The sequence below is a fragment of the Xyrauchen texanus genome, chromosome 40 (genome assembly GCF_025860055.1).
Source record: "Xyrauchen texanus isolate HMW12.3.18 chromosome 40, RBS_HiC_50CHRs, whole genome shotgun sequence".
NCBI classification, from domain to species: domain Eukaryota; kingdom Metazoa; phylum Chordata; class Actinopteri; order Cypriniformes; family Catostomidae; genus Xyrauchen; species Xyrauchen texanus.
The window spans coordinates 15,280,678-15,305,001 of NC_068315.1; the positions used below are offsets into that span (position 1 = coordinate 15,280,678).

The 24,324-nt window shown below is 37.5% G+C and overlaps 2 protein-coding genes across 4 annotated transcripts in view; both read right to left on the reverse strand.

Moving 5' to 3' along the window:
- Positions 1-17,857, reverse strand: part of LOC127633220 (endothelial PAS domain-containing protein 1-like) — a 29,933-nt gene extending 12,076 nt beyond the window's left edge. For all 3 annotated transcript variants that reach the window (XM_052112148.1, XM_052112149.1, XM_052112147.1), the window contains exons 1-7: positions 17,593-17,857; positions 10,601-10,791; positions 6,498-6,649; positions 6,287-6,371; positions 5,309-5,427; positions 5,015-5,217; positions 1,487-1,593 (exon numbers count right to left, since the gene is read on the reverse strand). In XM_052112148.1, the coding sequence (XP_051968108.1) occupies positions 1,487-1,593; positions 5,015-5,217; positions 5,309-5,427; positions 6,287-6,371; positions 6,498-6,649; positions 10,601-10,791; positions 17,593-17,618 (883 nt within the window). In that variant the 5' untranslated portion in view covers positions 17,619-17,857. The remainder of the gene's footprint in view (positions 1-1,486; positions 1,594-5,014; positions 5,218-5,308; positions 5,428-6,286; positions 6,372-6,497; positions 6,650-10,600; positions 10,792-17,592) is intronic.
- A 1,485-nt stretch (positions 17,858-19,342) lies between these two features.
- The window catches only part of LOC127633221 (protein kinase C epsilon type-like), a 97,854-nt gene continuing 92,872 nt past the window's right edge, over positions 19,343-24,324 (reverse strand). Inside the window, exons 14-15 of the mRNA XM_052112150.1 lie at positions 22,624-22,770; positions 19,343-21,334 (exon numbers count right to left, since the gene is read on the reverse strand). Of these exons, the coding sequence (XP_051968110.1) occupies positions 21,188-21,334; positions 22,624-22,770 (294 nt within the window). The 3' untranslated portion in view covers positions 19,343-21,187. The remainder of the gene's footprint in view (positions 21,335-22,623; positions 22,771-24,324) is intronic.

The following is a 24,324-nucleotide window of genomic DNA, read 5'->3' on the forward strand; positions in this document are numbered from 1 at the left end:
TGCCACTTATGTGACAACTCCAATCAAATCAGTTTCCTTTAAATATACTAAACCTCACATTCATAAGAAAATTAGACAGGAACCTTTAGATACAGTAGGATCACATCATGCTTTAGGATGAAAGTCTAGATAGTCCATTGCTGTACAGTATTTAAAGAAACTAATCACATTGTAATGGCACAATGGCAGTAAAGAGAATGCGTTTTGAATTTTAAGGAGGGTGTGTCATAAACGGCGGACAGATTGAATTTATGCACAGGCTTGATGTCACATAGCATGGGATAATGCATTAGAAATACAATTCAAAGGTGTACTTGGTAAATTGTTGTTTATATTCTGCTGGGCGATGTGGCAGTAATCTTGGACTCACACTGATACTTTGTGGCATTGATGCAGCATCATGCAACAGCAATAGTTTTCCATTACTAGTGACACTGTAGAAATGCGCTATTCGCAACCAGCAGTGATTAATTTATTCTGTGTGCGAAAGTGTCAGAAATTTAGGGGTTACTGTGATAAATCAAGTAGGTTATTCATGTGACCTCAACATGACAGCCCCCATGAAGCAGTCCAGCTCCATGTGCTCATACATGATTTTCAACAAATGTTTCACAAGTAATAATCATTTCAATCAATCAAGGAGAAAAATGCACCTTTAAGCAGATTTTTCGAAATGGTCTTTGTAAAGTTAGGACTATACGCTAGTTTTCGATTTTAAAATCAATCGGTCAAAGCTTTGTAAAATAGTTAGTTGTGAAATAGTTTATTTCACAGAGACTGCATCTGTTAAGCAAATAAATAATGCAATGCAACAACTATTCAGTTTATAAATATCCCTCAACCATTCTTGGAGCCCAGCGTGACATCTGTTTCCTTCAGTCATCAAGCCCATGGGAACCAGTGCAGGTCTAGAGGTTCTGAGCTCAAGTCTAAACTAGAGGTATGTATTTTTGAAAGACAGAGCAAAAGCAAGAAACTGACCCTGTCTGCCTTATATGCACTTTTGGCCCAGTGGAATTTTGGGAATTAAACTCCATTAATTTCACTATTCACACTCTTGCCACTTTATTTAATTTGTCTACTAATATTGTTCAACAGTGGACATACATGCATCAAAAGAGAATTCAGAAATGTTTTGATTTTGATTTTAATTTTTATATTTTTTATACACAATTTATTTATATTTATTTCACTCTTTAGCTTATTTTAGTTTTAAAAATGTTAAATGTTTTTATGAAATAAAAATGCTTTTTAGTATACAGTATATCATAAAAACATTTTGTAATTTTTTACTATATTATTCTTTATAATATAATATTGAAGGTCTTAAATTACTACAATATTTTATATTTTTAATATTTTATGAATGAATGTATTGAAATCAACCCCTGGGACATAAAAGTGCTGAATGTTGAATAAAAATGCTTAAATGTAAAATTTCTGTGTCTCCTGGATTCGTGTTTTTTAAATGTAGGCAGCCACTTACGATTTTGGTGGCTCTTTGTCATACTCTCAGAATCCAGAGCATGGCAGAACTCATATACAGAACGCCCCAGAAGTTCCTCTGGTCTATACCCAATTAGACTGCTAACTCTGCAACACAAACACAGGTCAAGAAATTATTAAAACTAATAAACAAATATTCCAAACAAGGAACAGTCAAATTATGCATGTTATGTAAAATACTGGGGCAATTACATGGGAATTAAGAAGTCTTTAAGAACTAAGATTTCATTAAGCCACTCTGAAGCTGAAATAGAGACTTCATTAAACAAAATAAATGTCTTTCGACTACATCTGGTGGAAACAATAAATCCTCTCAACTGGACAAACATTCAGCTGATGGAGACTGCATACTTGTCAGTAGCAGAAACCCTGCGACTGGCGAGAGCTTACTCCAAATCATCTGTCCTCATCCTCTTAGACTTGTCTGGTGCTTTTGACACAGTAAAACACCAGACTCTCCTGTCCAGTCTCTCTCATCTTGGGCATCACAGGAACTGCACTTGGATAGTATTAGTCATACCTCACAAGCAGATCGTTCAAGGTCATCTGGAGAGGAGAGGTGTCCATGTCACACCATTTGACCACAGGTGTTCCTCAGGGATCAGTGCTTGTACCCCTTTTCTTGATCTACATTACATCACTCAGACCTATCATTAAGGCACATGATTTTCCTACCACTGCTATGCAGATGATAGGCAGCTCTACCTGTCGTTCCAGCCTGAGGACCCAGACATCTCGGCTCGTATGTCTGCCTGCCTCTTGGAGATCTCGGTCTGGATGAAGGAACATCACCTTCGGTTTGACCTTGCCAAGACAGAACTCCTCATGGTCCCAGCCAACCCTTCTGTTGACCAAAACCTCTCTATACATCTTGGTTCAACTAAGCTAACGCCAACCGAACAGCCTGGAACCTGGGAGTGGTGGTGGATGACCAGCTTAACTTCACTGCCAACATCTCATCAACCATCTGTTCTTGCAGATTTGTGCTTTAAAACATCAGGAAAATCAGACCTATTCTGACAGAATATTCTACACATCTCCTAGTCCAAACTCTGGTAATTTCAATACCGGACTTCTGTAATGCCTTGTTGTCCAGCCTCGCAGCAAGCACGATTAAGCCAATACAGATAGTCCAAAACCCTGCAGAGAATCTGGTCTTCAGTCAACCAAAGAGGGCTCAGGCCACACCACTCTTGATTTTACTCCACTGGCTGCCAATTGCTGCCCGCATCAAATTCACAGCTTTGAGTCTGGCTTGCAGGACAGCCAATAGAACAGCACTCTCTTACTTAAATTCACTCCTCCATGTCTATGTCCCAACTCACTTTCTGCAGTCAATAAACAAGTGGCGCCTGGTGGTCCCATCACGAAGAGACACAAAGTCCATTTCATGATCATTTATTTTCTATGTTCTTTGGTGGTGAAATGAGCTTCCATCCTCCACATAATCTGCAGATACCATCTCAGAATTCAAGAACCAGCTGAAAACACATTTGTTCTGCAAATCCTTAACCAATCCATACTAAAAGCACTTACTATTTAACAATGAAAAAAGCCTTGTCTGTGTCTTCTGCGCTAGCATCTATCGTACTCCAGCCAATTTGAGAACTTGGCAGTGTGATACTGCAGATAATGTTGACTTCTGTATGACAATTGCTTGTTATGTTCCTAATTTGTAATTCGTTTTGGAAAAAAGTGTCTGCTAAATGACTAAATGTAAATGTAAACACGTTCCTTAGCATAGTGTGAACAAATTATATCACACTAAATCTTTTTTACACAACAGAATTGTGTTTGTTCTGTTTGATGGTTATCTTTAATGTCTGTTTTCCAATTTACTGAATTAAAAGGCAGAGAGTTGCCCTCATGTATCTCTGAAAGCCACAGCCTACGTCCTCTTCTGTGTTTGAAGTGTTTCAGTGTTTTATAGTAAGTGCAAGATAAAGGCAGATGGAACATGAGAACTTGGCCTATTAATCACAACATCATTTGTTGCAATGATGGATATCTTCACCATGGTGGTTTTCTTTTTTTTGTGTTGATTTATGGTGTTGAGTACACCATTAAAACACCTATGCTATTGTTATTCTGTATGCACATCAAAATACCCTGCTGGAAAATCCAGCTTAAGCTAGTAACTAGCTGGTCCAAGCTGATAGACCATTGTGGACCAGCAAAAAAAAAAAATACCAGCTGGTCATACCTGGTTAAGGCAGTTAAGCTGATTTTTTTTTTGGGACATGGTAGCTGGTTAACCAGTTGATGAACATATGGATAGACTTTAAATGAGCTTGGCATGGTCAATAATGAGTCATATTACATGGTAGCACTCAAGCTGCTAATGTCCTTGGCTGCTAATGCTCCTCATAGCACACCGCTTACAGCAGTGACATGCTTACACTAAACAGGGCCACTGTACATGCACATATAGGGTATGCACATGGGTGACCAGGTGCTCAATGCTGCAAGAAGTCCCATATCTCTTGGGGACAAGCTAACTAGCCTGACCTGTAATGCAAGTTATGTAAGAGAAATCAATTGCAGCCCCTTAAGTGCTTTTAAGAATTGTACTTAATCTAAAGAGAAAAGCTCATAATCACTCTCTCTTACAACACGCTGATAAAAACAAAGGCAGTAGCACAACAGGATTATGATAAGAGTTCCCAATAATGACCTTTGAAACATGCATATATCAACAAATAAATGCTGTTTGCAAGTATAATACACACATAAGTACAAAATGCAAAACAATGGTAAACACTGCTTGTATAACACAAACACATGTGGTGGCCCCAAAGAGTTTTCAGGCACTTACGCAATACTTAAAGGAATAGTTCACCCAAAAATGAAAACTTTCTGACCTTTTACTCACACTCATGCCATCCCAGATGTGTATGAGTTTCTTTCTTCTGATTTTTAGAAGAATATCTCAGCTCTGTAGGTCAATGCAATGTAAGTGAATTAGAAAGAGCTTCAAATCATGACTGTACCTAGAGAATGCAATGCAAGATGTACAGTGAAAAAGGAGTTATATTTTGGTCTGTTCCCACCCAAAACTGATCACTTGAGAAAATATGGATTAAACCAAATAAGTTTTATGGATTACTTTTATGCTGTCTTTATGTGCTTTTTGGAGCTTCAACATTTTAATCACCGTTCACTTGCATTGTATGGACCAACAGAACTGAGATATTCTTCTAAAAATCTTTGTGCGTGTTCTGGCGAAGAAAGAAAGTCATACACATCTGGGATGGCATGAGAGTGAGTAAATGATGAGAGAATTTTCATTTTTGGGTGAACAATTTCTTTAAAGCTACTTCTTAGAAAATGTTTAGCTTTTTTTTTTTTTCTTTTTTGCAGATGCTACTTGTTTGATATTCTATATCTTTTTTTTCCTTTTTTTTAAGAAATCATAAAGTGTGGTTTAAGTGTCCAAATATTTTTAGGGCCACTGTACATGCACATATAGGGTATGCACATATACTTCTTTTAGTCATCACTCTCTTGCCTCTCATCACAGTAGATAAACTTCATATCCATACTGTGTCTACTCATGAACGTTTTGCTGTCGAGGGGTGTGTCCACGTTAAAGGGATGTGGGATTGGTTCACACAGCATGGTGACGCATGTGAGAGGCGGCTCTGAAAACCCACACAGGACTTGAGGGGGACAGCTGGTGCACACCTGCAGATGACCCATGCAGTGCAGCACCTGACAGACAGGACGGCGACACCATTTATTACTTAATTTGCACTTCTATGTTGCATGTATTTGTACTGTATGTGTGCGTATGTGTTCTCACCTTCCAACTGGCCGATTTGAGATTTACAGTGCGACCACTGTTGGTGATTGTACACTTCATCCTCATAAAGAAATCTCTGCCCCTGCTTATATTTTTCCCTCTTCTTCCATTCACAGGTCCTGCCAATAAAACACCTTATGAGTCATATGCTTAAAAATCAAGTCTCTATAGTTGACTATTGTCCTTAAAGCTTTTTTCTAGCTGTCCACAGCCAGTGGACTTTGGCCTTTGGTTTGTTAGTGGGTCATGAAGGCAAGGTGCAAAGTGCAACCGAAGCTGAATTAGTCTGTCAAAATGTTAACTACAGTACATAGAGCTCTTTGTGCTATTGCACAGGGATTATCTCCAACTGACCAATGAAATCCTAAGAAAATTACATCACTCGCTCAAGAGCTCCCAGTCTGAACAAGTCAGGTGACAGTGCTAGTGAAAGATAGGAGAAACAGAGGGACAGACAAAAAACTGAAGGGTAGGAAGATAGGAGGAACATTCACTCTCAAGGTGCAGCAACAGAAATAGTAACTTCCAAAGTCACATTGGCACAAAGTAATCAGAGTAAACACTACATTTACAACAAATTTGGTGAGATTATACAGTACACAAAGAAAAAAATGATTCACAAACACTTTTTCACTCCAAAACTATTCAAAAAGTTTGAGGCTACATTTTTGTTATTGTTTTAAAAAATTATTTGCCATCCTGAACAAAAATTGCACTTTTCCTTTAAGGCTTAATAGAAGGGACTGCAGACTGAAATGGACTGAGGGTTAAAAAAAGAGGTCTTGTCCTCTGAAGAACCACCTCAAGAATGCACAAAATGTAACATCATGACTGTGATAAGTATGCAGATAATGACATCTCCATGGCAGATTACACCCAGAGATAAAAAAGTACCAGGAAATTCTGGCATTTTGGCTTGGAAGGTAACATGTCAAAATTCAAATGTAACAGACAGTTCTGAGTTGAGTTGATATTCACCTGATTTGACACTGAGATTCTCTCGGATTTCTTCATGATCACAGGGGTGTGTGAAGTCAAAGATGCTCTGGCCTGTCAGTTCCACCTAATACAAATTTGGTAGGGAAGTAAAGCTGAATGCTTGCTCACCTTAGATTAATTTTTGAATGCTTCTCTCTTGTTACGGCCTTGAAATATCCGAAAATAATGAGAGATTTGAGGTGAGACACACCTGTGTAAGGCCCATCAATTTACTGATGTTTTCAGAGAGGAAAATCATGTCTCCATCTGATGTTACTACAGCGACGAAGCCTTGCAGAGACTTCAGATGTAAACTGTCCATCTGGTAGCCATCCTGCGACCGAGTTTGTTGGACTGTGTGGCCTAGGATAAAAAAAGGAATTTAAAGAGCATGTATTGTCATTACTGTATTTTACCCTGTCAAATACGAAACACAGGTCAAGTCCTTTGGTTCTACACCTTCTAAAGAGACTTTCTCAAGCACATTCACAATAAACCCTTTTCACATTTTCAGGTTTGAAGTAAACTAAAGTGGGGTAAACTTCTATAGCGGTGAATAGAAGACCAGAGCAAACATAATTCTGCGTTCTCATTTGCTCCAACATCAAAAGAAAAATCCATTATTACGTTTACACAACTTTCCAAAGGAAATTCAGTCAGAAGAAAGAAAGATACCAAATTTAAATTTAAAGTAATGCTATTGTAAAATAGTACAAAGAATAATGTTGTACATTTCACACACATACACAAATGAAAATATCAAAAAGTTTGGTAGATTTACGCTGCTAAATCAGGCCGAAAATCATCACAGTCTGTGAAAAGTGTCCATAATAAAGAAACTCAGATTCATATCCTTGCCTTATTTATAAAACAAAAACAATCACAACAAAAGTAAACAGCTGAGTTTCAATTAAACACAATTATAGGTTGTCCCAACTCACAGATCAAAACAGTCTCCTCATCTGATCAGCAAAGAGAGGATGTTTGAGGTATACAATGCCATTGAAAAACCTCAACAACTTCAGAAAATAATGAGACTCCATGCTGTGAGGTTCGGGCCTGCTTCCCTGCAGATAAGGGCCTCCTCCCCTGTGCATTCAGAGTGAGCAATGAGAACCTGAGCTCTAAGGCTTTGACCCTGCTCAGACTGTGTGTGTCTGCATTGTGAGTTGCCACCAGCAGGTGGTCAGTGTCCGTGCTCCCACATAAAGCTCCACAGAATTCGTTCAGCGTGTTATAAACACTTCACTGTGATGTCTTACTCCTTTGGTTTTCAGCCAAGCCCAAGAATTCTCAACATTTTTTTACAGCTCACTGTCAATCTCTATTAAAATCATTAAGTCCTTTTCTTGCTTGGGTACACCTGCCTGCAAACAAGGTACTCTGAGAGCCCAGAGGAAAATTGTATTGCTCAGTGGCTGCTCTTTCAGGAAGTTCTCAGTTATGTCTCATTTACAGTAACTTTGTCTCAGATGGTTCACCTAATGTTCTTTAGGAGAAATAAAAATAGCCATATAGGTAAGTGAGCAACTGCTGACATAAAGAGAAAATATAAAGGGAAAGACCTCTAATGTGGTCAGAGTAGATTTGGATGCTGAAGATCATATTTGAGATCATATTGAACTTTCTGATGTTTTATTGCACATATTGACAATTTTGGCAAATCTAAGTACAGATTTTGGCATTTTTGTGATCTCTTCTGTTTTTCTGAGGATCTGAGAACCAGAGAAGTAAAAGACTTGAGCAGAAGTCTCAATTTGCTTTCCATTTAATCTCATTAGGAGAAACAATTGAGAATATTTAGTTATTTATTTTTTGTGATTTGTGATTTTTCTTTTCTATGGAAGATAATGCTCTTCTAATGGCCCTGTATGAAAACTAGGTCATCTGAAAATGATGTTCCAAGGATTTTTAACTTCAGAAGGATTTTTGCTCAAAGTTCAGGAATTAGTGTCATGATGCTCATGTTTCAATCAATAAATCCTTTTAGATGTCAAAATGTCAGTGGTCAGGATAGTTAAATTCAATGTGCTTTAAATAGTACAACCTTATTAACACACTTAAGACTCCTTGCAAGAGACCCCCTTTTTGAAATATAAAGGCAGCTATATATTTTTATGCATAAATACCTATTTACAATGTGCAAGAAAAATGGTAAGCATGATTTTATAAAGACAGCATGTTCTTAAATAAAATAATTTGCCATTTTTTATTTGACTAAATCCAAAAGAAATGATTTAAATATTACTTGGAAAATTACTTATTTAATAATTAAAAAATAAATCAATAATTAGACAATTAATATAATTTAAAGTGCTTTTCACAATAAATGTGGCTTTACAGAGAATCATGCCTTCCAACCGCAGTAAGCAACAAGTTAGAGTATCAAGGATAAACTGAAAACTGAAAAGTATAAATTAAACTATTCTTGACAGTATATAAGCAGCAAGGAAGAAGAGAGATAGACACTTAGAAATAAATTAAAATATATACATTTTTCACATGACTTCATGCAGCTTTGTTTTTATTTCTTACTGTTAAAACAATTAGGGCTGTCAATAGAATAATCGTAATGAATCGCATGTTTTCCAACCAGTTTTCAGAAAGAAGAATAAAACTGAAATAATGCAATCATTTGTTGCATTTAAACTATTATGGTCTAATTTTGTTTTACATATTAAAAATAATTATTTGATATTTTTTGCAGACCCCCTAGCACCCCCTGCCATACACCAAACTGAGTTGTGTATCAGTGTTACCTTATTCAGCTTCTTGTGTTTAGAGTCTGGTGTCTTATCAAAGATCAGAGCAAAATTTAGAACAACAATCAGAAATCCGTTCCATATACTGAATACACCAAGACAAAGAGTGTTGTGGCTAAGAAAAGAGTAGAAAATCATATTCACCATTCACAGATAACAATACAATACCACTAGCAGTAACTAATTACCTCACACCTCGTCCTCTTTACCTGCTTCTCTTCCTCCTCCCACCCACTTCCACATCACCCACATACATTTTCATCCAATTCCATCTCTTCCCTTTTTGTTTTATCCACTCCTCTCGCAAACTTCCTTGCTCTCTTTTTATCCTTATTTCAAAGATACACATGTACTGTATGTGCATCAGGAATAGAGTCTGGAAACACTGTTCAGGGTTCTTTGTCTGTCTTCCTGCATTTCTTATTGTACTTTAAGGAGTATTGAACATCTTGTGGTCTTATCCACCCCAACTTCACTGAGACACACACCCAAACACACACATTTACTTGGGTTATTTAACTGGAGATATCCCATAGACTACTACTGTTCTTATATAAAGCTAATTACAAACACTCTAATTAAAAAATACATCACACATTACTGTAAGGTTCCATTTGTTACTTTAATTTGCTAATCTTTAATATTCATTTCAACATTTACTTATACATTTTCAAAAGTTAATGCAATATTAATTAACATGAACTAACAAAGAACAATCGTGCTTTTAGAAATGAACATTATTCAAGTTTGTTAAATGCTGTTTAAAAATATAGTTTATTGCTAGTTCATGATACCTAATACATGAACTATTGAAAAGGAATAGTTCACATAAAAATTAAAATGCTCTCATCATTTACATCATTTTTCATTTCATCCTAGATGTGTATGACTTTATTTCTTCTGCAGAACACAAATGAAGATTTTTAGAAAAATATTTCAGCTCTGTAGGTCCTCACAATACAAGTGAATGGAAACAATTTGAAGCTCCAAAAAGCACATAAAGTCAGCTTAAAATTAATCAATAAGACTTTAGTGGTTTAATCTATGTCTTCTGAAGAAATATAATAGGTTTTGGGTGAAAACAGGCCAAAATGTAACTCCTTTGTCAGTATAAATCAAGTGTAAAAAAGCTTGAAATCACGATAATGGATAGAGACTGCAATGGCAAAAAGGTGAAAATGTACAGTGAAAAAAGGAGTTACACTTTGGTCTGTTCTCACCCAAAACCAATTAGATCACTTCAGAAGACATGGATTAAACCACTGGAGCCTTATTTATTCCTTTAATGCTGCCTTTATGTGCTTTTTGGAGATTCAAAGTTTTGGTCACAATTCACTTGCATTGTGTGGACTTACAGATCTGAGATATACTTCTAAAAATCTTTGTTTGTGTCCTGCACAAGAAAGAAAGTCATGCACATCTGGGTAGGCATGAGGGTGAGTAAATGAGATCATTTTCATTTTTGGGTGAACTATTCCTTTAAGTAGCACCCTTAACTGATATATAAATGAGATAAAAATGTGATATAAATCCATTTTGTGCAGATTCATACCTGAGTTGAAGAGTTTGCTTGTGCGCAGGAAGCTGATGGCTAGTCTCATGATGGAGGCTTTATCCAGGTGTGAGCTGATGCTGTGAGGTAACGGCAGCTGGTGGGCGAGTTCATAGAACACCTCCGTCTCCTTACTGCGCCTGCATCGTGCTGCATCACGGGACTTTTCCTTGCGCCTTTCTGAAGGGTGCCTAGAGAACAGAGGAGGGTGATCAAAATAATGCATAGTCTATATGCTGTGCTTCCTCTTCTTCAGTATCCTTCAGATGTGTTTTTTATAGGCTTTTTAGGACTAGAAGTCAACTCAATCCCATCCTGATACGCCTGACAAACAGTTAGGTTAGGGGCCAGTCAATATAAGTACGTCAGTGTTTAATGAAAAAAAATAATAAACAAATTAATTATAAACTATTTTATGTTTTAATCTGAACACACATTTGGTGCACAAAGGCACACACATTCCATCTTTGACAAACTGTGAGAATCTGTCCATGTAGGTGTACTCACTCAAAAATAAAAGCAAACTCGGTTTTAGGTTAGTATAGTCTTAAATTTCGATCCATGATCCCTTCCTGCCTAAGTATACAGCCTCCAGAGGCAGCATTTTCCTGGCTACGGACACAGCCAGAAGGACTTCTTCATTTGTTTTAAATACAGTAGCTTGTTGCCTTTATTTTATACCACAACCATGAACCATATTTTTGCTACATGCTAGTCAGTTACAGGTGGTATTGGGAGAGGGACACTTTCATTCGAGAGAGCATTTGGTTGGACAAAAATCTGTGCAGGATGAGTCATCAATATATTTGGTCTGTTTTCCCTGGAAGAGAAAGACTAAACTTTGAATGCATATCATATCTATAAAATCATAAGATGGCTTTAAAGCTAACAGACATGGAATGAAAGCCATAAATAACTCAAATAATGATTTCATGGGCTCTGTAAATACAGGTCAGGGTCAGGTCCCTAAGTCTCGTTTATGGGCTGGGTCTTGGCTCCCACTTAATGCAGGCACAGACCTCTCTTGAGAGAGCTTGTTTTTATTCTGTACAATCAGACATCCCAGAGACAATTATATAGCAGTGTTGATAAAATGTGAATTAAGTAAACTGTATAATTCTCTAAAATATTCTACAGTATATAGCATTATATCTCTAATTGCTTAGTAGAGAGGGAAATGCATAAGAAAGCGCAGGTCTTTTGAAAGAAATACGCCCTCATATATCTATCCAGTAAGACACTTTCTCTTGTCTTGAAAGAAATCTGTGGTTTGTGGCTTGCCAATGTGTGTAGAGAGTGTGAGTGCCCATGGCAGACAGAAGCGAACTCTCTATGGCCTCTGTGCGTGGTGTGCCACGGTTCACTGTGCCACCCTCACAAAACACCAAGCCACATGGTATTTTTTGACAAAACTACCACAACCACTTTCTCAAGCACTCAGGCACCATGAATTATAACAGAGATACCATCAGACGTGGTCTACGTCCAGTGATATGTTTCAGTGTCTGTGAGAGGCTGATCCTGACCAGGTTCTGGCCATATAATTCTAGGTCCCCTATTCCCATGCTTAGGACAGTCCGGCTCTGGGAGTGTTTGTCAAATGTCCAGTGTGACGCGGGGGTGTAGGAATTTGATAATCAACCCTCTATTATTGAGTTGCATATTTGGCAACCACAACATGTCCCCTCTCTGCCTTCCCATTACCCCGCCCCTCTTTTTTGAAAAAAAAAAAAAAAAAAAAAAGGTCATTGTATCATGGATTGACCATGGATTCTTCTCACAGGAAATGGCTGATACTTTTTTACATAGAGAGGTCAATGCATGGGACTATAACATTAATTTACTGTCAGCTTTTCCTCTGTGCTAAATGAGGAATGGTAACTTCTATTTGAACCCCCACACTCACTGTATAGTGTACAGTATATCTCTATTTAATTCTCTAAATTTTATTTGGAATTTGGGATAAATGTTGGCAGTACTTTATAGAATAAAACAAAAATGTTCGTTTTACTCAAACACATACTTATAAATAGATAATTTTGCAGTGGACTCTTGAGCTGTAGGTCTACTTGCAAAAGCACACAAACACACAATTAATTTTTATATATATATATATATAATTTCAACAAGAAAAAATGAAAATATTTCACTAATAAACTTCTAATTGTGTGCACATTTTATCATGCCCTGATTCTAAAAGGCTGACATACATGGAAAACCAATAAATCCACCAGACAACATCATAAGCTAGAATAAAATACATTTCTATACCAGAGATGACTCCAGGTGTATCTGTTATATAGCTAGGGGCAAGGATCTCCTGTGAAGTTTAGGCTAAATTGTTCAGATCATAGAACAAGAAAGCATTCTAAGGGGCCATTCAGACCAAATGCATTATTGCAATAAATATCAGTAGACGCAGCTCAACGAATAGAATAAAACAGAAAATGCAGCACTCCTACTCGAGATGCGCCATAACTGTCAAAGACATCAGTCTAGCGCATGTTTACTGTACATTGACAAAACGCTCAGACTGATACAAAAACATGTATGGTGTGAGCAGCCCCTAAGGAATTAGAATATGCATTTACATACACATATATTTCTAGTTTTAGTTCATTCTAAAACCTCCATGAAGAAACAGTATAAGTACCAACACAAACCACCATTCTTGCATATTGTCGATAACTTGTTGGTCTTTATCTACTTGATTTATCATAAAAAGTGACGACAATGCTTTTGTTAAAGCAGTTTTAAAAACAAACCAACGCACACTTAAGTCTCTCACAGCCAGCTGGAATGAGTAAACCATCACCCAATGCATAAGCTTATACCAGCTTATTTTTTCAGTAACTTAAGCCAGACCTAAACTGCCCAAACACACCATGGATGCCTCTGTGTTTTGATCTGAGCTGAGTTTGAGGTGTTTATCTCTCTGTGGAGATGTAGTTTTTACAAACCCTTTGGCCTCATTCTGCCTGGATCCAATCCCTCAAATGAAGGGGAGATATGTCCTCTGCCCTCTGCTAGACTACTGAGTTCTGTTCCCACACAGGCCAGCTGTTGACCTCAACCCCCTCAGCAACACTGCAAGGGCTTCAACGTTAGCTGGCTAAATAAATTCTGGATTAGAGAACGTCTGTGAGGTCTAAATAATCACCAGTGCTACAAGTCAAGGTAGCCTGAAGACAGTGGCCTGCTAGCAGTTTTCGCCTTTTTGTCATACATAGAACTCTGCCATAATCATTCCCTCTTTTATAGCCTATAAAAGATAGTTGTCTAAGTTGACTGGCTAAGTGGCATTCTAAGAGTGCTCGGCCAGGCAAGTAAGGAAATATATTTATAGTCAGATTTTTTTTTTTTAATTGGCCACATTGTCCAACATGCTCACACGGCAAGTCAGCAGTTTCAGTACCCTAGGATCAGCCACATAATGCTAACTCATCCACAAGCATCATCTCCTGTCAGACATTTTTGCATTGGTTTAACCGTTTTTACATTTCGTTGTGGAGCGACCAGAAGCATGTTGCGTCAGCAGTGTTGGATACCCGGGTTTGGATCCAGCATTGAAACCAGGAGTTTCTTTCATAATCAATGATGAGCACGGGGGTTGCATTTTTCCATATAACGTTACATATTTACTCCACTCATGGTTAGGTTTAGGTTTGGGGTTTGGGTTGGGGGATACAGTTTATAAAACACGCATTGCTCTTCACTGTATTACAGACTGTACATCTGAAAAACAACTTGCTTCACAACTCACTTTTGGTGACCCTCAATGGACATTATATCCAGAAAATGCAAGTGTATCTTCTGTCTGCATCATGCAAAACAACAAGGAATGCCAGAACAGCCATTACACGACACTCCAAGTAACACCCCCTTTGGATCATAAAGTGGTTCTATTGGCTAAAAGAACTATTAAAATCCTATGCAATTACTGTATTACATGTTGCTTAAACTGTGTAAACATAACAAAGAATTACAAAATTACATGTAACATAAAATATTATTAAATTGAAGACATAGAGTAAATGGCTAAATTAAACATTTCTCTGTTCTGCTTTCTCCCGTTAGCACACAAGCTAACTTAGCTTGTTAGCCTATTAGCTTATGCTGCATTCCATTCAACTTGGAAAGTCAGATTTTCCAACTTCCTACTGGAAATTTTCAACTCAGTTGCGTGACGTCACACATGTTGGCACCCGGGGAGATAAATAATTAAGTGATAAACGTTAAAAAACAGTCAAAGTCCCTACATTATATGGCATTTAAAACTTGTTTAAAAAACGCCTGCAGAAAAAGATGTATAAAACATGGTCAATTATACTCTCTTTTCATAATAGTATACCTGTAGCACAAATGCTAGCATTGCAGCATTGTTGATTAGTTGGGTGGCAAGGAGATATCTCTGTTGAGAGTCGAAACCTGCTAAGCTATTGGGAGCATCGCAGATTTGTTTCCTTTCACGTCATCTTCAGTGCATCAGGTAAAGGAATGCCTTTATAATCAGAGATATCAAGAAAATCCCACAACCGAGATGAATGGAATGGCCTTCAATCACCCACAATCCCTTGCACATATCCCAATTTATAAAGAAAAACTGCGGAAAACAAGTTAGACGATAGCTATTTAGCCACTCCCAACTGTTCTTTATAAGGTGTTTTTTCATTAAAAGTGTCAATCAAGCACTCAACAGGTGACATCTCTTTATTTCAGAGATAGATCTCAAGGGAGATATGCATGAAACAGAGCTGTCACAATTCCTAAAGTACACATAACAGCCAAGCAAACACAATAGTGAGACTGCTGTACCTATCACCTAGTGCCTTGAATGTCATCACGCAACCAAAGCAAAAGCTGTCAAAGAGAGCAGATCATGTGATTAGCAAGCTGATGTGAACCCATTCCTCTCTCTATCTCTCTCTGCATCTCTCTACTCAACCAGATTAGGCCACTGAGTTCACAGAGAGCCAAAAGCCAGACTGCACAGAGCGCTCATTCACTCCCAGTGCAGTTCCCAACATAATTGTATTTCTCTAAATACAGAGAATTTTTTTTTCTCTAAAAAAAGGCCCAATCTTTACTCCCCAACCAATAATCCAGTGGAAGATTTAACATTTAACAGAAAATGAACCCAGGTTGTCAGAGCAGTCATATTGCATATTTCTATGCAACTGGGGTTGAACAGTGAGAAAAACAAGCTTTAAATAAATATCACTGCAAACAGTACTGTTATATGATTTTATTACCTCACTGCAATTACAAAGCACTCAAAGTATATTACACTTAATCATAGAGCTAATAAAGCACTTGTAGAGAGAGAGAGAGAGAGAGTGAGAGAGAGAGAGAGAGAGAGAGAGAGAGAGAGAGAGAGAGAGAGAGAGAGAGCGAGAGAGTTAAACAAACTTTTAGGCTAACAGATAACAACCTGATAAAGTGATGGAAGTAACCAGAATAGGGACACATCAGTGAAGCCTGTTCATACTGTCCACCGTGTCATGCTAATCAACGCTTTCAAAGGGGAGAAGAGGTGAAGATACATGACATTCCTGTTAACAAGCCACTAAAGGCACTAAAACCAGTGTTGCTTCACCACCAAATCAATAATGCTGTCACTATATAGGCAAAATCTGACTTGAGACTAATATTTGTACCAACCAAATATTTATAGAATCTAGATATTCTAGATAAAGTCAAGCAAGTGAAATGTTGCAATTGACCCGACCGCTGTAGTATGGGGTCAGTTGTAACATCTAGTTTCATTAAGCCTGTTTAAGGAAGATTTTGACATTACCAAAGGCTATCTCGACATACATGCATTGTACTGCCATTAGAGTATCATTGTGCATCCATTATAAAACTTAATGAGTTTAATCCAAATCTTAATCAGTAGTATCTTAATAGTAGTTATTTTCACTTACTATAAATCAGTGTTACAGTTAATATAATCTATTTCATCTGTTTTCTCATGGCAGATGAATGGGGTCAGTTATATTTGTAACACTATTACAACTGACCCCACACTGTCAGCCATGAAGATTTTGGATATACTGGCAAAACACTTCAGCACTGACACATGCCAATCATGCCAACTGACAGCCAACGAATCCAAACATGACTATTTTGGTTTAATTTGCATGAAAACTCACACATTGTTTCGAGGTATAACAAACATTTGCATTGGTGTGAAGACGATGCTGATCTTCAGCATGTAGAAAGAAGGTCTTATTGTGGACGTGCAGTGGCATCACTGTCGCTTGTTTATGATTGGAGCAAATAGCAGTGTTACCCTGGTCTCCCCTATATTTGATTTTACTCTGAAGTTAGAGAAAAGATCTCGACAAGGCTTTAATGTGTTTGTGTCGTACAGTTTTTCATCCCAACATTTAAAACTTCACTTAAGATTTAATTGTTTGCTACTTATTGTTATTTTTTTTTGACTCTACAAATATGTGCAAAACCAGTGCGCACGTCTTTATTATCAGTCTGACAGCACTTTAAGACCAAATCTTTACGAACATAGACATTTTTTTTGCCATGTAGTATTACTATCATAAAAAGGCTACATATTGACCAATAATGCTTACAAATAAAACAAAAGCAATTGTTTTTATTTGTTAATGGATGGGTGCTTTTGTTAACTGTTGCCATGCAACTCTGGAAATAATAACTTTTAAAGTAATGAACAAGAGCGACGCAAAAATGAAATTGTGGGGGAGATCACAGTTTTGATGATAATAATAATAGGTAATAATAATAAAACATATATAGTCAAATAAATAATAATTAAAACCGAACCAGATGTCCCAGGCAGTTTTGTTTCGTTTCGGAGTATTATTACTAGAAAGTTGAAGAGTTTAGCCAACTATTTAGTCCGTAATATTGCACTATATATCAAATCTTACCCAAGCATCTGAAACCGACTGTAAACAACACAAGACATAATAACAAACAATGAATGATTCAAAGTAATAAATGCCTTCTATTACCTCTTTTTCTCTTTCTCGGCTGTCATGATGGGCCAATCGAGTTTTTCCAGCTTAAAACGAATTCACTCAACTTTTCCGTGTCTTGTCACAGATAACCCAGAGGAACAAATATATGTTTTGTTTTATCTCTTCTTCGTATTGCCCATTCTCATGACATTCCCAGTAAAGACCGGAGCGGTTAGTGCAGTCTCAGAACACTGCCGAGGATTGCACTACCTCTCCAAAGTGACACGCACCGGACGGGACGCTGGTCTGACAGGTAAAGAACTCGTGAATCTTCAAATCTGTGCGCACTGATTGGTACACTTCACTCATCTCGCGCCTGCCTCTCAGCGCGCGTCATCGAGCCTCTCACATGCACGCGCTCTGCGCGAGTGCAGTGCGACTTTGGTCCAAGAAAAAAGGTCATTTTAAAAGTCTGATAGAAAACAAAAAAATAAGAAACCCTAGAAGAAGAAGAAAACCGCGAAGCGTCCAGAAAGAAGCCAAATGAGCAAAAGTTTTAAGTGAGATCAAGGCTGAATATTCACATTTGAAAGCGGACAAGCAGACAACAGTGACCATTGACCATGGGAAAATAACATTGTAGACCAGCTTCTTGTCCAGGACGGCTGAATTGCAACAGTTGATTTAGCCTAACTCTAGCGCAGCTCTGTCCAAGACTCATTCCTATTTATAAATGCAGATCAGAAGCTTAATGTTGCATATAGCTGAAATATATCACACAAACAACCTTTCAAAACATCCCCTTAATCCATTTTACGACTTTTAAAAATATGGAAGGCAAGTTGTGTGCATGCGTTTTTGCATTGTTGATGGAAAACAACAGGCCTAATTGTGTTTGTGTCATGAACACAGTATTTAGAGAGCCATGTCTGCCTCTGTACACCCCAAACATTTCCACTTAGACCACCTGAATGACTTTTGAAATAGGCTATAGCTTGCATGATATCCATCTGCACTGAACAAAGCACATACACACCTAACTTTGTTTGGTTTGGTTTGTTTGTGCATACAGTAACCTATTCTTTCAACATATCACCAAAGACTGCATTTTTCATATATCTTGGGGTTTAATAGGATAAAAAAAAAAAAAAAAAAACATTCACATCCTTTAGATGACAGTACATTTGGCACATATTGGAATGCTTACAATGAGTTAATGCTAGTGGCTCCAGAATAAAAACACCTTGGTGCACAAGAAGCTTCACCATACAGAAACTAAAGTCCAATACCAGATGTAGCCTATTTTATACAGCACTATCATACATATGAAACATTTATGTATTTTAATACTGTATGTGCAAATATTCAATATTCAGCCAGAGAAATCTTTGCACTTAGTTTAAGAGGTAATTCTTAGTGTAGTTTATTTACTTTGTATGACTTTAAAAGACAGACCATTGATGCTTCCTATATATCAAGTTCATTCCTTTACAATTCATAAGGAAACAAAGGAGGTAAAAAAAGCTGAAGCACTGACGAGACATTTGGCATGGTACGGCGAGACAGACTGCGGAGGGCGAGAGACAGGAAGGTGCCTGCAAGAGAAAAGGCTTCAACAACAATCAGAAACATTGACCTAGCTACCAAAATAAACCCACAGACACTTATATATATATATATATATATATATATATATATATATATATATATATATATATATATATATATATATATATATATAAAAAAAGCAATGAAACAGTAAAACATTGAACAAGTGAAATCAAAAAGGAACTTTAGAGGCAAGCACAGCAATCTAAAATAACCACTTTTAAAAGAAAAATGACACTTTTTGAAATTGCCATGGAATTGCTAAATCAAAAGTCATCACATTCCAGAAGGTTTTATTAGTACGCCTGAAATGTACCATTTTCTTCTTTAGAGTCTTTCACATTTTACAAATAAATGATTTATCTACAGGAAGTTCACAAGAAAATGTTAAATCAAGCCTAATCAGTTTGGTCAAAAGATGTGTGGAGGTGTGCAACAAGACATAATTGTCTGAAATAAAAGAACACAAAAAGACAGGGAAATGATTTGACTTAATGATACAAAAGGAAGGATAGCTACATGTATATTGAATAAATTAAGAGCTCACACATTATTCCACTACATTCCACAGCTTATGCATTTCAGCACAATATACACAAAGGTAGCATAAAGAGATGTAACCAGCAACAGAAAGTGTAGGTGAGAGAGAAAGCCTTTGCTGAAGCTCTAACCTATGGAGCACTCACTCTTCACTGTTCGAGACCAGAAAATCTGTCCAAATCAGAGAAACTGACAACAAGAAAACAAAAGAGAGAGAGAAAGAGAGAGAGAGAGAAAAAAAAGAAAGAATGGGGAAAATGTGTTCAGAGTATTGCACATAGATATCAAAATATTTTTCTTTACATAGACTTATGCTACTCGATAACAACACAGTTTGCAGGACCATGCAACAATTGCCTACTCTACAAAGCTTTCACGGCTTAGGGGCAAATACTTTGTACACGTCATGTTCTGTACAAAAAGACCAGACAGCTATGGGTGCTGGTCTGTTCCCCACAACTATACTTTCTTATGCATAGCAGCGGGGCACCACACACACACACACACACACACACACACACACACACACACACACACACACACACACACACACACACACACACACACACACAGCAGCCTTTACACAGTCAAGCACAAAAGGAAAAGCCATTGCAAACAACATGAAAACAAGAAATATTGTACAGCTTCAGGAGGGCAAAGCCTCCCACTCTCATTCATGCAGACACATGCACACAGACACATACATGTCATGCACACACCTACTCAGGCCAATGGAACACATTGTAACACAACCCATATACAGCAGGTTATCTTTCCTAATGGGCCTTCATAACACTTTCATGGAATATACTGTGTGTATGTATAGGTATAGGTATAGGTATATATATATATATACACATACATACATACATACATACACTGTATACTCACACACAATGTATGTGCATACTACAAACTCCTTTTTTAATGTCTTTGTATGCTTTATAAAGTTGCTCCCAAAATGTCACCTGAATACACAAAGGCATTTGATTGCACAGCACAACATGTCTTTCATTGTCACATATGCAGGGTATATTCTTCCTCAAGGGCACAACCTCTGAAACTTTCCAACAGACAGTACAGAGAACTGACTATTGTCAACATGGTAGTACAATCATTGGTATCGTCAATTTGGTTTAAGGTAGTACGTTCAGACCTTTCCTTCTGGAGCTCTGGAGGACATTCTTTTATGATTGGTTTTCAAACTAGTAGCTTTTTGAAACATTACAGAAACATTACTGTAGAGGCCTGGGATGAGATTCACTGTCATGAGAATATGCAGTACAAATGTTTTTCTTTTGGATAAACAGAGAAGAAAAAAGGAACAAAAACAGCAGTAAAGGAGAACTCAATTCCAGACACAGGGACTGGCTCTTTTGCTCCGGTCGGAGCCCACTCTGTGGTTTCTTCAGCACATCTGTGGAGTGTGCATTAACAATGTATTGCATGCCAATGTGGGTATGTTTCATGTGTGTTTGATTTGAACTGATTTGAACTGGCTTTAAGACGAAGCCTCCTCTCCAAAGTATGAGAAGCCCTTGAATTCATCCTGGTTGATTTGTTTTATGATGGCATCGTCCACAGGTGTTAGCACTGGGTCCTCGCGAGTGAAGTCCTGGTCGAAGTTATTCACATCACGCTTGGTTTTCTACAAAGAGAGAAAGACGATCATAAAAACAGGTTTTATTGAGGGCAACCTCTACAAAATAATAATAAAATCAGGTTAGACCTGCATGGCTTTTTCAGGATTTCTCTCATTTGGTGTTCTAAGAATTAGGGAAGATTTTAAGTTAAGGAATAGTTCACCAAAATACGAAAATTCAATTCACTAATGATGTTGTATTTAAACCCGTTTGACTTCAATCTATTGTGGAACACAAAATAATAAATTTCTGGTTGCTGTTTTCCATGAAATAACAATGACTGTGTTCTATGCAATTACTTTCAAGCTTCAAAAAGGAGCCCTTAAATTCATATGATAGCTTTGCGTGATAAAATACTTAATTTTAGTCTTTATTTACTGTAAATCTTGACAACTGCCCTAGATTTCCTTGGTGTGGATATTGGAGTTCATGAGTGAAGTTTGTGAACAAATTGTTCTTTTCAATTAATCGCTTTATCTGGTTCACAAAAACGGTCTGAATAATTTGTTCATGAACCAGACATTGTTAATTCAGTTCCCTCATTAAATGTCATATGAATACGCAAAGGAGAGCTGGGGTGAATGTCTAATTTTTCAGTGAATAATGACTTAAATTTGTGTTTATTTCTCACCCAAAGCTATCTTATGACTTCAGAAGACTTGAAATGCAATGCAATCCTTTTTTTTTCTTTATAAAAGCTCAAAAGCTCCAGTCTCCATTTATAGTAATTACATGGAAAAGAGCGACAAGCACATTCTTAAAATGTTTGCTTTAAAAAAAAAAAGTGTTTTCCATGGATGAATTGAGGTCATTTGGAACACCACGAGGGTGAGTAAATGATGACAGAGTCTTCATTTTTGGGGGAACAACAGCTTTAAGTTAAACAGGTGCATATGTAAATTTAGAGATTTGGTTGGTAAGCCACAGCAGTGAAAAAACGCCAGCTCAAAAGGACAAGAGATCAAGTGGCGGCCGCCATTTCCCTTAACCTCTCTGTGACCTCTCTATCTAAAGCGCACCCACTTGTGTACATATACACATTCACGCGTAGACATACACACAAACACAACACCCTCGGCCCTTCCCCCCCACCATGGGAAAGCAGAAGTCAAGAACTTTCAGTCTACACCACAAACGCTAAAGACAGAGGAACATGAGAGATAAAGTGTGCTTGCTGTGTTGGTGTTTTTTGGAGAAAAAATGCGTATGAAATGAACAGTTGAGACATGTGTTATCATAGAAAGTACTTTGTGACTGTGTTAGTTTCTATATTTGAGAACGCAGGTACACTTACGATGCGAGGTTTAAAGGGCGGTTTGATTTTCCTCTGCTCCAGCAACACCCAGTCAATCTCTCTGAAGAAGGGGTGGACTTTGATGGCTTCCTCCAACCCCTGGGTCACCACACATCCCAAACGCTTATTGGGGCTCTTTGTCATGAACTGAAAAAAAAGAGAAAACATTGATAATTCAGAAAAAAGGGGCTGTGAGGGCTAAGAAAAGGGCTATGAACAATGAAGGTGCAAGTAAGGACTTAAAATGTCCTACATTTATATAGCGTATAGTGTACTGTTTTTTGGAGAGAATTTGGAAGCAAGCAAAGATTCTGTGAGAAGTTGCCGGTTTCGGTGGCTGACAGGTTTTCAAGCAATTTTTAGTTCACAAAACGTTAGATAATTGGAAACAAATCACATGAAATCCTGTCAATCTGTATTAAAGGAATACTCCAGGTTCAGTACAAGATAACCTCAATGAACATTTCTTACATAATGTTAATTACAAAAAGAAATAAAATAATAATATTAATAATTTTGACCTTTGACATAAATTGCAGTTACAGTGAGGCACTAAAACTAACTTTATCTGTGTAAAGAAGCCCCATTCACTTATTGCAAGTTCTTTAAAGGAAGATTTCACCCCAAAATGTTAATTATCTCCTCATTTACTCACACTCATGCCATCACAGATGCGTATGACTGTCTTTCTTCTGCTTAACACAGAGATTTTTAGAAGAATATTTCAGCTCTGTTGGTCCAACATTTTGAAGCTCCAAAAAGCATATAAAGGCAGCATAAAAGTAATCAATAAGATTTTGGCCACCATTCACTTGCATTGTGAGGACCTACAGAGCTAAAATATTCTTCTGAAAATCTTTGTTTGTGTTCAGCAGAAGATAGAAAGTCATACACATCTTGGATGGCATGAGGGTAAGTACATGATGAGAGAATTTTCTTTAAGTATTCCTTAAAGGAGCGGTCACAATTGGCTTTGAGCACACATTTTTTTTTAACAACACAATGGACAGGAATATGACGCGACACTGGAGGGCTTCTGGTTTCAATAAATAACACTTCACAAATAAAAAATCACCATCACACTATCGCCTCAACGCAAGAAGGTCCCCTGTTCGAGTCCCGGCTCACCCAGGCCCTTTCTGTGTGGAGTTGGCATGTTCTTCCCGTGTTCATGTGGGTCAAGTGAATTGGAAACTCTAAACTGCCCGTAGGTAAGAGTATGAGTGTGTATGCTTGTGTGTCTCAGTCCTGTGATGGACTGGCCACCTGTCCAGGGTTTTTCCCTGCCATCTGCCCGAAACAGCTGGGAAAGGCTCCAGCACTACCCACGATCTAACATAGGTCAAGCGGCTATAGATATTTCTACTTCTATTGGTCATGCGCCCTCTCATCCATAACTTTGGTAAGCACCGTTGAATGAAATTTCTGGCCTCCCGCATTCAGATGCACTTGTGTGAATGGAGTGCAAAGTGTAGTGTGGTTGCCCCTTTACTGTAACCATGATTTTTGCTTTTTATTTTAAATAAAGGGAGTGCAAATATATTTTTTTGTTAATCAACATTATACAACAAATGCTGTTTAGCTTAACTTGTATTGGACACAGAACATTCCTTTAATTGTGCCACTTTGTGTTCATTAAATTAGTGTATGTGTAAGTTGGAAGTACCAGAACACAGGGATGGAAGGAGGATGAATGATGAA